Source organism: Falco peregrinus, chromosome 6 (genome assembly GCF_023634155.1).
Source record: "Falco peregrinus isolate bFalPer1 chromosome 6, bFalPer1.pri, whole genome shotgun sequence".
Taxonomy (NCBI): domain Eukaryota; kingdom Metazoa; phylum Chordata; class Aves; order Falconiformes; family Falconidae; genus Falco; species Falco peregrinus.
Genome location: NC_073726.1, coordinates 58,454,405 through 58,467,731, shown reverse-complemented (window position 1 = coordinate 58,467,731; position 13,327 = coordinate 58,454,405). Strand labels below are relative to the sequence as shown.

At 50.0% G+C, this 13,327-nt stretch overlaps 2 protein-coding genes across 5 annotated transcripts; one reads left to right on the top strand and one right to left on the bottom strand.

The window, feature by feature from the left end:
• The first annotated feature begins 34 nt into the window (after nt 1-34).
• On the top strand, nt 35-2,025 carry TOMM22 (translocase of outer mitochondrial membrane 22). The gene is made up of 4 exons (XM_055808226.1): nt 35-195; nt 297-415; nt 693-810; nt 1,279-2,025. The coding sequence occupies exons 1-4, from the start codon at nt 88-90 to the stop codon at nt 1,351-1,353; spliced, it is 420 nt and encodes a 139-aa protein (XP_055664201.1). The 5' UTR covers nt 35-87; the 3' UTR covers nt 1,354-2,025.
• A 175-nt stretch (nt 2,026-2,200) lies between these two features.
• On the bottom strand, nt 2,201-12,541 carry JOSD1 (Josephin domain containing 1). 4 transcript variants are annotated; one of them, XM_055808229.1, is made up of 6 exons: nt 12,315-12,541; nt 11,217-11,533; nt 10,703-10,890; nt 6,369-6,497; nt 6,058-6,252; nt 2,201-4,656 (listed from the first exon to the last, which is right to left on the bottom strand). In XM_055808229.1, exons 2-6 carry the CDS (start codon nt 11,250-11,252, stop codon nt 4,557-4,559), a joined length of 648 nt encoding a protein of 215 aa, XP_055664204.1. In that variant the 5' UTR covers nt 11,253-11,533; nt 12,315-12,541; the 3' UTR covers nt 2,201-4,556. The 4 variants fall into 4 exon arrangements, with proteins under 4 accessions (XP_055664204.1, XP_055664203.1, XP_055664205.1 ...); XM_055808228.1 differs by lacking the exon at nt 12,315-12,541 and adding an exon at nt 11,867-11,948; XM_055808230.1 differs by lacking the exon at nt 12,315-12,541 and adding an exon at nt 11,852-11,869.
• Nucleotides 12,542-13,327: the final 786 nt, after the last annotated feature.

Below are 13,327 nucleotides of genomic sequence, written 5' to 3'. Positions count from 1 at the left end.
AGGCGGGGGCCGCCCCGCTTCCGGCGCCGCCGCCACCGCCGTTCCGCTTCCGCTGGCTGCCGCCCCCTCCGTCCCTGGCTGGTGGTGATGGCGGCTGCTGCGTCCCTGTCTCCGGAGGAGCTGCTGCCCAAGGGCGGCTCGGGCAAGGCCGAGGAGCTGGAGGACGAGCTGGAGGAGGACGACGACGACGAGGAGGTAGCGGGGCGGCCGGGGCCGGGCGGGCCGGGCGGGCGGGCGCGGTGACCCCGGCGGGCGCGCAGGGCCGGGCGGCCTGACGCGGTGCGTGCCGCCCGCAGCTGGACGAGACGCTGGCGGAGCGGCTGTGGGGGCTGACGGAGATGTTCCCCGAGAGCGTCCGCTCGGCGGCCGGAGCCACCTTCGACCTGTCGCTGACGGTAGCGCAGAAGATGTACAGGTAAGGGCGCGGCGGGCCGGCCGGGCGGCCTCGGGAGCGGGGCGCGGGGGGCTCCGCCGGCCCCCGCGGCGGCTTTGGCCGCTGGCAGCGGGGGGCGGGGCGGGCAGGGGGCGGCGGGGCCGTGGGGAAAGTGGGATGGGGAGGGTCGGGGGAAGGTGCCGCCGCAGGGGTGGGATCGGCGGGGGCTTTTGTCTGAAGGAAACGTGGGCAAGTCTGGCGCCTGTAAGCAGCCGCGGAAGAACCGGTTCTTAATCCCAGTGTGCTTTCTGCTCCCCAGATTCTCCAGGGCAGCTCTGTGGATTGGGACCACCTCCTTCATGATTCTAGTTCTTCCTGTTGTCTTTGAAACTGAAAAACTGCAGATGGAGCAACAGCAGCAGCTGCAGCAGCGACAGGTGAGGTGGAGACGCTCCAGCCTTCTCTCCTGGCTCTTCAGGGCTGGCTCCGGGTGCCTGCACCTCCTCCCAGTTATCAGCTGTTAATGGAGCTTAGGGAACAGGGTTTAGTTTGCAATACATTGTGGCCTCATTCATCCCACCAGGTGCTCTGGTTGGATGTTCTGGTGGGATGATCCTGCCGATTCCCAGGAAAAGGCTGGCAGCAAACTCTGGCAAACACAACCTGGCTTTTCCTGAGCCGAAATAACGTAGTGAGGACTGCACGCAGGCCTCACGCAGCCATGCCTCTATCTGCCCCGTTTGCGTTTGCTGTGGTCGCCTTGGTTGTCATAGCAGGGGAGGAGCCAATACTGCAAAACACTGCTGGTACCTTCAGCACCCGCCAAGTAGCTGCAGGAGGGGAGGGTGGCATGTGACAGTCCTCCCACATCCTTGCTGTCCCTCAACTGATTGTTTTCCTTCCAGATCCTCCTCGGACCCAACACAGGGCTCTCGGGGGGAATGCCAGGGGCCCTGCCTCCACTGTCTGGAAAAATCTAATTTGTGAAAGCTGCGTTGGATTCGTATCATGGGAAGACCTTGAAATTATGATATATTGAACTGTTGATTTGTTGGGTCAGGGCATTTTTGTTTTTCATTTGTTTGTTTTTATTTTTGGTTCTCCTTTGGGACATTGACCTGTTCATAATGAGGGGGGGAGGCCCACCCTCTGGACCTGATGATGGCTCCAGTCTGCATCCTCCCCCCATAGAAGTTGTGAGTTTTTCCTTTTATTCAATCAGTATGCCATAACCAGTTACAGACTTGAACAGGGGGAGTTCCTCTTCCAGCCTCCTTGGCCCCCACAAAACCACCCTTGGGCACAGGTCCGGCTTCGAAAGGCTGCGGTCAAACAAAACAAATCCTTTCCTGACTGACTCAGACCTGAAGGACACCAGTGACAGGAGGAGGAGCGACTTTCCCAGCAGGTGAAGCAAAGGAGAGGTGTGGGTAGCTGTACCCCATGGAAAACACTCTCTGGGAAGACGCATCTGCAAAAATACTTTTGCTGCAACTTTGCATGTGAGAACTGAGGGAGCAGCAGGACAGGTTCAAGACGATCACATCCGCACTGATCCTCTGCCTCATAAAGTAGAACTTCAGATATCGGCTGATATTTTTTTGTATTGAATATTAAATAAATCCAACCTGAGCAGCGTGGTTTTAATAAGATGTCCTTTAAGGAGGCTCAGTTTTTTCAGAGCTGTCAGTGGCTTTGTGGGTAGAGACCCTTCTGTTTCAGGCATGTGTGGCAGTGGGGGAAGGGGCAGACACTTTAAGCTTTGTCTGGCTTAAGGGAGTTCTCAGTAGGGTGATTCTACCTCAGGACCAGTGACCAACTCTTGACTCGCAGAAAGGTTGCTGTTTTATTAACAAAGAAAAAAAATTTATTTTTCCTTTATATACTTTGTTACAGAACAATTCAGTTGAACATACAGAAGTGATAGGACATTTATATGGAAACCTTTCTTCCATTTTTAATATTTGGTTAAACAAAATACATCTCTGTAAACAAACCCAAAACAAGGCTCTAACAAAACAAAACAAGCAAGAAAACAAACATGGGCTTCCCCACTTCCAAGCAGTGGGACTGGATCAGTTTCGCCCACCCTTGGGCACAGCAGTCTCACCTCCTGCAGGGATGTGATCACACACTTTCCCTTTACCTGAGCAGCTGGATCACACCATTTCCCCCTGCACAGGAAAGGAGCCGACATACAAGGAGAGGAAAGTAGCCCCAAAATATTTTGAAACATCTTTGCATATTGTGCACTGATCCATTGGCTTGCAGTTTCCATGCAAACAGGGTTTCTCTGAAGTGCAACTTTAAATCAGCATAGAAAATGTTGCTGTTGAGATTTTTTTTCCCCCCCTCTTGAAGAAATGGCTTCAAGTCACCAGCAGAATGCCTGCAGGCTGCACATCCTGCCTGTGAAGTGTTTAAAAACTGCCAGCTGGTATTGGTCATTGGAATGTGTTACGAAATAGAACTTTTTATAGAAATGTTGGGTCTTTAAAACATAAAGAGCCATTTGCCCTTGACTGTGGGAGGCTGTGCTCAAAAGACTGCTTGCCAGATGTCCGGAGGTTGGTGAACAGCATCATCCCGTCATGTGGCCTCTGTTGTTAGGAAGGTGCAATTTTGGTGGTCTCTCAGCTTCGAGCAACTGCTCATGCGTTTGCAGAGCTCTCAAGAGAAAAACAACTGAGAAAAGTTAGTTACAACCCCTCCTTTCGCAAGCTCAAACACCAGTAACGAGACTTCTCCTGCAGGATGGAGAGGATCCTCCAAGCTCATCATGTCCCAGAGATGCTGTTTAACTGAGACATCCCACGTGTAAAGGAGGGAAGCAAACGGCAGCTCAGCCAGGAAGTGCTAAACACAAAGTCTGCTCCAAATTCTCCTTCTGCTGTGGAAGGCATGACTGAGCTACAGCTCACTCGGGTGACCAGGAAACAGCTGGTGGAGATCCCTCTTAGTGTCTCCATGTCTAATCACTCTTCCCCCGCAGAAGGGATGGGAGGAAAAAGTAGTTTGTCCATTAATGGAATGTTTGTTGGCCAACGCTGAAAGAGAGGTTGGTTCAACTACCAGGGCAGGGTCTCTCTTAACGCCCAAAGGTTTTGGTGGACCCTCTGCATCTCCCACATTGTCAGCTAGTAGCTATAAAAAGGGCAAAAAAATTACTATTATAAAGGCTTCCCTCCCCAGCCAATTTTTTCTTTGTAAATTTACTTCTTTCTGGGACATTTTGCATGATGTTCATGACTGTGGGCTAGACTTCTGGAAAGAGGAAAATAAAGAGGGAATGAATTCCTCTCAAAACCCCTTCAGTTTTATTCCTGTCTCCAAACAGCCCCTAAACTACTGGATGACCGTGCAGAAAACCAAAACAGATGTTAAGAAAAAAACACCCAGGCAGCACAAAGAAACCCAAGCAGACTACAGCCTCTCTCCAGTCTAGAAACCTGATACTCCTGAATTAGCTTGTGCTTGCTGTTCCCGTGTCGCCCGAGTCAGCCACATGCTGCTGAACAACTGCTCACTACATACATTAGTCCCTGGAGACACTGGGGAAGAATCCTGTAGCTACTCAAAGAATTTCTTTAAAGATGATGCCATTTCTATTACTGTTTTCTAATTCCTAGCTCAAACCATCCGTAAGAAGCAGAGGGTTGTGCTGAGCACCGTACCATTCCTAGTGTTCGAGAGTGCCTTGAGAGACCCTTTAGGAATTGCAAACGTCTTCACAATGACTTGTTTTGGAGGGATAGGCTTGTGAAGAGGTGGCAGTGTGCTCAGCCCCTGCCCCTTCCTGGCAAGTCCCGGGAGGAGCAGTGTCCCACCACACGCAGCCTTGAACCATGGGGGAAAGGGAGCCCAGAGGCTTCCAGATACCCTAGCCCCAAAGCCAGGTTTTAAAGAGCGCAATGTGTTCTAGCTAGCTGAGGGGCAGGCAGCTCATCCGCCTCTACAAATAAAGTGATTGCCTTCCAGTTTCCTCCACTCTGCCCTCAATTCTCCACTCCCCCCCACCCCCGCAACATCCTACGCCATTGCCCTATTGCACCAAGGAAGAGAAGAGCCTAAACAAAGGAAATTCCAGGAGAGAAGAGTTGGGGCACCCGTTATCCAGATTTCAGGACATTGGGAGTTCAGTAAAGGGGAAGGAGCTGTAGTGGGAGGACAGAGTCAGTCCGGGTCACACATCGGCTCTCCAGCTCTGATGTGCTTCCACCTCCTCTGGCACCACCAGCAGTAGTTCACAGTTCTTTCCTCTCAGCTGGTGTTTCAAGAATTTCCTATCATGAAGGGAAACAGAAATAAGTGCTACTGAATGTAGAATTTCATCATGTTCTAGAACAACTAAATGCAACTAACTACAAAAATATGACAAGAAATAGGAGGAAACACATTGTCTTTAATTATTTTCTGACAAAAAAAGCCAAATACTTGCTTCACTGAAGTCAACACACCCTCTACCCAGCAAACTATCATAGAATCAGACAGACATAATCTTAGCCTCTGCACAGGTAAGTTTATGTAGATGTCACTTTTCAATCCTCCGAGGTGGCAAAAGTAGAATTAAAAACGAGTTCAGTCTCTTCAGATCTCCAAAATCAAGAATCACACTGTATTTTAAAATCATTCCAACAAACCTAAATGATGGTTTGCTTGGTTTTTCACAAGTATTTCAGATGTCCTTATCACAGGCTGTAGCAGCAGTGTACCACCTGGTCATTTGACATGGTTCTGCAGCCCCTTTCTCGCCATAAGCTTTTTTTAATACGAAACTTGGATTACCTCCAGTAACTATGAAAGTCAAATCAGTGTTTTCTCTGATATCTTTGGTTCAGATTTCCAAAATTCCCTACATAGGAAGCCCTTATTTATTGCTGAAGAACGGCACACAGGATAAAATCCACCAGAAGCTTTGCACAGTAGTTCCAGAACTGCGTTAACTTTATCCCAGAAGTTCACAAAAGGCTGACGTTCACTTTACCAAGACTTCAGTGGCATGACAGGCTCTGCAAATACTGCTCACATGCAGTCCCTACCTCAGAACAAGTCTGGCCAAGGCAGCAGAGCTGCTAGTAGGCTTTACAACAGGATGGGATGGAAGCTAAACAGCAACTAAGAGCAGGTGAGATTTACAGTCAAAGTAATTACACCAACCATCTTGTATTAAGATTAAAGAGGGGAGGAGAGTCAAGCCAGAAGTACAGCATATGCTTACACAGGTAAGTGATTCCTAACAAGCAGCTTTCACTGCTGTCTGGGATAAGGCTGCACTTTTAGCCTGGAAAGCCTTTTGTTGGGAACATACACACAGATCCCTACTAAAGAGGTGAGAGGAATGCTGACACTCTCACATTTGAGGAGACAGCGAGGCACAGCACATCTTGTTGCAGGTGTCACTCAGTTAATACCAGACTTGGCCTCTACCTTCAACCCTAGTGACAGAGTAATGTAAGAGACGAAGTCAGGCTCTCCTGAGCTCACAGAGATCACCACTGCTGAAAGCATTTCCCTAGCTTCACACAAATGGTATAAATCTAAGTGGAGATGCCAGAACCTTATTACTCTCAAATCTTTGCTATTAAAGGTTAACCATAATTCAATCGCTAACTGTTTTAAGGACAGACTCCCCACCTCCAACAGGGAAGGATCTGAGGAGGAACAGCATACAAAAAAAATCCTACCTGAGCTCACTTTCGCCTCCAATCCACTCAGGCACCTTGAGTTTGGAGTCGAGGTTATAGTACGTGCCTCCCACCTCCCGGACGCAGATCCAGTGCTGTCGCTTGAGGGGGAGCTTCAAGGGGCCCCAGCAAAGGCTGGAGGGCAGATTCATGATGAAGCCCATCACGTTAGACAGGGCAATGACGTTAACATCCCTGAAAGAGTACAGAAAACAAGACGGCAATAAGATTATATTCTGGTACTTTAACTTCATCTCTTTCTCATTTTTACAAACAGCGGCTATCTCCAGAATTACATGACTTCTAAGTACCTGCGCTTGTCCCACCAAACCGCTTCATAGCCTTTGGTCTGAAGTGCTGCCATGATCACGTTCACATCATAGTTTCCATTTCCCAGCATGCTCTTCTTGTGCGGCGTCACCATGGTGTTGGGAGACAGCCTGCAAACAGAACAGGAGACTGACTGCTCTAGCGAGCAGGTGTTTGCTGAACCTATATTCCGCAGCTAGAAAGGGCTACTTGCTGTACAACTTGAAGCCCATTTTTGTTTAAACAGTGTTTGTTTAAACACAAATCATTGATCCCCCTTACGACTCCACAAATGGGCTAAGAGGCCTTCCAAAGCCTCCAAAGATCCTAGCTTTGATGTGAAAGAGACCACAAAGCAGGAAGCTCTTTTTCCCCCCCTTGAACTGGTACTTCTGAAGGATGCTTCAATTATGTTTTTCCTCAATTCACGGTTGAAGTCAATGCCAGTTTGCCATTTAGAACAAAGGCTATCACAATTTCAAGAGTTCAACAGTCAAACACCAGCCTTGAAGCCTGTCTGAAATAACAAGAGGCAGGGTGGTTGGCTGCAGAAAAGGTTGCTTCCCCCCTACACTGGTAAATGAAAACAGCTTTCTAAGTGGAAATGGAGGCTTTCATTGCCTTTGCTATATGATAAAAAATATATATATATCTGTTGCTGCAGGTAACTAAACAGAGAACCTTGTTGCAAACAAATCTCTTCAGCTTTAATCCACAAGCTTGCCTAGACATCACTTGCATTACAACAGCATCTAAAAATCGAGAATCACCGTCCACAGTGTTTCATAAAAAAAGATAGGACAGCCTTTGCACAAACGTAGATAATGGATGCAAGACACAAAATATGGAGACATATGTCAGAAAAACAAATGGTTAGTCACTTTTATTGTTTTATGTTTCCTGTCTCATTCCCATCCTGTGTGTGTCGTCCCCCCCCCCCCCCCCCGAAATTTTATAGGGAGGGGAAACGATGAGGGGGTGAATTATTATGAAGGTGACAGACAGCCTTCAACAGCTGGAAGAGCAAGCACAAGGGAAACTGGGAGCAGAGAACAGCAAGGTCTTGCAGCACCAATCCAAAGAAAGTCAAGCCTCAGATCAGTTCTGTTGTCATTAGTTGCTCTTTTGATTGGTAAGGACACCATTAGTTCTGCTGACACAAGTTCAGATGTTTTGTGTCATCCAAATATCCATGTTTCACCTGTCTCCTCCTCATGTCAACTCCATCCCCCCAAACTCCTGATGTTCCCACACATTTTTCACTTGGCCTTTAACACAGTGCAAATTCTGTAGGCATACTTCGTCCAGTGAAAATCCCTCAGCCCTTCTGCATTCCTCTCCTGACAACATAAGGCCTTTGACAAGAAGAAAGCAGGGGATTGAGTAGGGAGCTTCAGACCAACCAAGCTAGAGAGGCCACAGACAGGTAGCTTTTCGCATCAGCTGTGAGTTTTCTTGCAGTGGAGCAGACTGCAGCAGAGCAGCCTGGGAAGTGACTTAACTACAGAAGGGAGAAAAGTCCGAAACAACGTTGTAATAGGGAAAGCTATTAATATCCACCACTGGGCATTTCAGAGTGAGGCAGCGACATTTTCAGCAAATCATGGTTTCCAGTCTCCAAAGCTCTCTGTATTTTACTAATCACAGAGATGCAACTGTAGCTTGTCACAGCTCTTCCAGCATCTCCATGAAGCAGGATCACTTGGCTACAATTCATTCCTCAAGATCATTGCTTCAACCTACTATCTCTCATGACTGCCAGCAAGCTAGGAAAGCCTTCCAATTAAGAGCCCTGCGGGTTGCACAAGCACCCTCTCGTGGCACCATTTACCAGAGACAAGCTTATCTGAGAGCTGAAAGAACACATTTATCTTAGTTCCTTCCCATAACTTTCAGGGCCCCAGAAACGAGATGAAGAGACAAGCAGAGATGACACACTCAAAGAACTGGCACCCATGAGCAGACTTTCACCAAGAATCACCTCAGTGTCTCTACTCATACACAAACAAATAGGGTCCACAATCATCAGCTGAAGGATTCTGATTACAGCAAGGAATTAAGTTACCTCCCCAGAGTTAGGGGGGTTTTATCTAGGCATTAAGCTGAGGAAGACTGATGAAGTTGGGCAGAAATCCAGGTAATATTCCTCCCGAGCTTTCTAAGTCAGAAATGTCCATCAACACGTTGTCTTAACAACAGGCTCCAAGATTCCTGCATGCAGTTGTCTTTCCAAATCAGGTCTGATTACACAGACTCCATTGAAGCAAAGAGATTTTGTTTGCATCTCCATGCAACATTTGGGCACGCAATCTTACTTCCTGCAACAAATGCCAGAGGAACATCAAAAAGATACATCTTGTATTAGAGGAAGGACTATAAAAATCAGAGGGGAGCTTGGACCAAGTTTTGGCATACACTTGAGACTATTATCATTAGGCTACCCTGGCCTTACACAATGGGATGCAGCAAAAGGGAGACTAATGATTAAGCAAGGAGGTTCAATCATTCTTCAAGAGATGTGGTAAAAGCTACAGAAAGCTGAAGCTTATTTGTAATTTTGTTACCTTGTCAACGCCAGATTTAGAAGAAAAAAAAAATTAAAAATTAAAAAAAAAAATCACACCTCACAACATTTTTGAGCTTATTAAAATATTCATCAGTCCTTTCTCACACACAGAATATGACTAGACACAAGACAGACATATGGAAAAGTGATGTATAAAGGGTAACTAACTCAGTTCTTAAAAGCAAGTCAGAGAGCTAAGCACAAGTAGTGACGCAACAGAGATGCAAAGGTAGTGGCAATTCTTACGCATAAGTTATAACTCATCCATTTATGAGAGAAATTTCCATATATATTTCCATACTACCATGGGGCTGAATCAATCTGTGTATCTTGATCCAAATATTAGGACAGAACAATACCAGGCTGTAATCAAAGACAAACTCCTCCTTCTAGGACAAGAGGTCCAACAAGATTAACATCCCAGCTCTTTCTGCGAGGTATCATGCTGCACTCTAATTCTGTCTCACCAAACCCCACAAAAGCCAACTAATTAGATCATCACACTCCTTCTACCCCTGCCTTTGTTTGCTTCAGGCCAATAGCAATCCATCTCTGATTAAGATTCTGACAATTGCTGCTCTGGAACAAAACCAAAGCGTCTTTACACTGGACAAAGAGTACCTTGAGCCTGTCATGGACCAGCTCCATTTCACCAACAGGAATTTTATTTACGACAGTATCGTAAACAGTGTTTCAATCTGGTATTTGCTGTTGTCTATCACCACACTTCTTTTGCCAAAGACAGGCATGTGTCTGATGTGTCAAACACTAGTTCCATAAATCTGCTGATTTCCAGGACAGCAGCAACAGGCACACAGCTCCCTGCTCATCAGCACAGGGTACCACGACTGTCTTGTCCAACAGGTAACAGGTATTCAAGTGTAACTTATGTGATGTTTCCAACATCTGTGGATTGATTATCAGAGGAAACCTCTTTTCCTATTTGATTACTTAGCTTCATCAGTGAAGGGTCACCAGAATTTTCAATGGCACACACAGGAGAATTTCCACAAAGCATTGAAACAGTGTAAAATAAACACTGAGCAAAATATGAGCTATTGTAGAGGCCACATTAATAATTTACATTTATCCCAGTAAAACTCAGAAAATCTTTTATTAATTATCTGATGCTGCTGGGAAACATTTAGCAATGCCACAGAAAATAGAGATCTAGCTGCTTAAATTAAATCCAATTTGACAAAATACACAGGGTCTTGCTTCACGGAAAAAACCCACATATTATTTGAAGGACTTCACTTAATTGCTTGAATAAGGAGTCACTCATTGGCAAAGCTCCTAATTTCCAAAAAAACTTGGAAGCACTGTGGTACTAAATCGAGGTAGTTTTATGATGACCCGTTTGTCATTCCTGCCACCTTCACCCTCCCAAGACAATCCCAAAATCCATTATTAACATCAAGATGACATACCGACACAAGGCAGGGGCAAAAATATGGAAGACTAGCAGAAGATGCATTAAGGTGGGTGGAGGAGAAGACGGCAGTCCAACCACATGACAGCATCTGCAATAAAGCCCTTGAACCCAAAATTTGCATCCAGAATTGTAAGAAACAAGTAAAAATAGAAAGAACTTCTGCATGGGGGGGGGGGGGGGGGGGGCTGTAAAAAATAAGCTATGTTCAGTTCAAAGCAGTGGCATACTCTGAACCCCTCCTTTGCTCTTTCCCCCGCCCCCCAAATAAGATCTGAAAATTCCTCTGAGCAACAGAGGACAAGGGGAAGCTAATGCCATTACAGTGAGTATCCTACCTCTGAAAAATCTCCTGGAGGGTTTCCCTAGTGAAGGCGTTGCTGTCCTGGAAGACATTGTTGAGGGCATGGAGGGCACACAGCTCTCTACGCTGCTTCTCATGGTAAATATGCAGCGGTGGTAGCTGGGGTGGCTCTGGTGATTCCGATTTGGTCTTGTCACCTTTCCATGGCACGCAACTCATTTTCTCGCAGGGTGGATGGAGAGTAGGTGGTGAGAAACGAAGGAGGCTGAAGTTTCTTCCTCCACAGTCACAACAGCCCGCTACCCCTTTCTTTTGTAGGCTAGCACTGCTTCCAGCTCACAAACCCTCCTCTTGTGCTTCAGTTTATTCAGCAATTGCCTCTGATGGCTGGTTTTAAAAACCACATAAAGATCTGCAACATATTTTTCCTCCCTCCTCCCATACCCCATAAAATGTAATAAATACTTCCCTCCCCACCCCCCACCCCCCACAGGAAGGGGAGAAAAAAAAAAAGTCAAAAGATAATAATCCCCTCAGTCTCAAGGTACCAGCTGGAATTTATCACATCGCTCCTTTTCTTCCATCTCCTTTGGTCTACAGTGCCGCTAAAAAGGTACCAAGAGCAGGTAACAAAGAGAGGCCCACCCCCAAAGTGCCGAAGTGGAGCGGATGAAGCCAGCTTCTGGTGCTGCCTACGGGAGCACTGGGTGGTTAAGGACTTATCAGCTGCATTCCTCCATTCCTTTGGGAATGACTGAATCCAGGCAAGAAGATGCCAACAGCTCGAGAAAGGAAACCACTTCTTGCTAGGCCACAAAAAACCTCACGTCCAGGCTCCGGGAAAGGCAATTCCTCACAAGTCACCCTGCACTCCGACAAAGGGAAGTCTCCATTAGCAGCGAGAAGAGGCAGCTCAGAGCCCGGGGGAGCGAGGGGAGGGCAGGAGCAGGCGGGACCAGCCCCACGGCCTGCCTCACACCTGCGCACCCCGCCGCCGCTTCCCGGAGCCGCGGCCCACCCCCGCAGCCCCACACGCCCCCGCGCTGAGGGGAGGCCCCCGCCTCACCCCCGCCGCCCCCCGGCGGCCTGCCCGCACCCTGGGGCCCACCAGCCCGGCAGAGGCGGCCGCCTTCCCCCTCAGGGGGGACGCGAGCGGAGCCCCCGGGCCCCGCCGCCGCCTCACCCGCCGCCGCCTCACCCGCCGCTCGGCCCCCGCCGCCCCACACCGACGGCCGCTCGCGCATGCGCGCGGGGCTCCGCTTGCTCCTCTCTCTTGCCTCCCCCCCCCCCCCCGCCCCGTGACCCCCTCCCTCCGCGGCGCGCGTGCCCCGCAGCCCGCCCCGCACGCGCCGACGTCGCGCGCGCCCCCCGACGTCACGGCCCACGCGAGGCGGCCCGGGGGGAGAGGGGCTCCGGCGCGGCGGGTGCTCCCGTCCCCGCTGCTGGCGCCTCGGTTCGCTCCCGGAACGTCGCGGCAGCAGAAGCCGCGGTGCGGAGGTGGGCCGCGGCCTGGCTCGAGGGCCTCGTTCCCGCAGAGCGGGAGGCAGCCGGCCGGGTTCGCTGCCGGGGCGCGGGCAGGGCTCGGTGGGGGAAATGCCCCGGCGCGCAGGGCTTATTCCGGCCCTGCGGCCAGCGTGCTGCATAACCTTAGGCGAGCTTCAATTTCCCTTCTCTTCTCGGCTGCTTAATTACTAAGAACCTTGAGTCTCGTGCCGTGATAAATAAGCCGAGACGACTGAAGTGGTTTACCGCCTGGTAAACAAACATAAATCCTCCCCCACTTCGCTTTGCGCCAAGCCGGGGCTTGTGGCGGCTGAGAAGTGGATGCGTGACCTAGCGGAGGAACAGGACGGACAACTTCCCCGCCGGCCTGCCCGCTGCTTCGGGGTCACCTTTCAGCCTGCACAACCCCTCAGCGGGTGGGACTTTCTCCTGGGCCCGGGTGCCCTGCCCCTCACGGGCTGAGCACCGTAGGCTCGCACGGCGAGCAGGCGGGGCGGTCCAGGGGCTTTCTGTCAGGAGCCCAGGGCCTGAGGGGCCGGCGCGGCCGTTCCTCTGCGTACCGCGGGCGGCGGGCCCCTTGCCAAACCCTCCAACGGATTCCGGCAGCTGCCGGCCTCCTGAGCAAGGCGTGAGAGCAGCCGGGGCCGTGACGTCCGAGCTGCTGGACAACACCCACCACCTCAGCAGAGCGCCCAGCTGGCATAGCCCGACCCGCGGTTTGAAGGGACACCCGTGGCGCTCCCCCCCATTCCATTGGTTTACACGACTGTCCGTGAAAACTTTCCTCTTTCTCATTGGCTAACCCGAGAGAATACCCACCCACCAGGGCGGGCCCTGCCCACCTGCCGCCGCGGCTTGGGCCCACACAGTCGCTGAAGTCTTCTTATCCGATTGGCCTTTAGAGATGTTTGTCATAAGGACCAGCTCTTCTATTGGATAGGAAGCACCGGGCGGGCCGAGCTGGCTCTGTTGTGTGCGTATATATAGAAAGTAAGTCGAGCTGGCAGTGGTTTCCCCATTGGCTTCGCGCGCTTCTCGGGGGCGTGGCCGTCCCTCATGAATAACAGCTACTCCGCCCGCTGTCGCCATGGCTACAGGCTAATCGCTCCGTTCCTCCGCCAGTGGTTGGCTGGCACCGCCTTGGCGGGCTGGGGGC

Coding starts and splice junctions, on each gene's coding strand:
- TOMM22 (XM_055808226.1), top strand. CDS start 88: ATGGCGGCTGCTGCGTCCCTGTCTCCGGAGGAGCTGCTGCCCAAGGGC. Junction 196..296: donor AGGACGACGACGACGAGGAG/GTAGCGGGGCGG, acceptor TGCCGCCCGCAG/CTGGACGAGACGCTGGCGGA. Junction 416..692: donor GTAGCGCAGAAGATGTACAG/GTAAGGGCGCGG, acceptor TCTGCTCCCCAG/ATTCTCCAGGGCAGCTCTGT.
- JOSD1 (XM_055808229.1), bottom strand. CDS start 11,252: ATGGAAGAAAAGGAGCGATGTGATAAATTCCAGCTG. Junction 10,891..11,216: donor GATGTGATAAATTCCAGCTG/GTACCTTGAGAC, acceptor CCACCCTGCGAG/AAAATGAGTTGCGTGCCATG. Junction 6,253..6,368: donor GTTTGGTGGGACAAGCGCAG/GTACTTAGAAGT, acceptor GTACTCTTTCAG/GGATGTTAACGTCATTGCCC.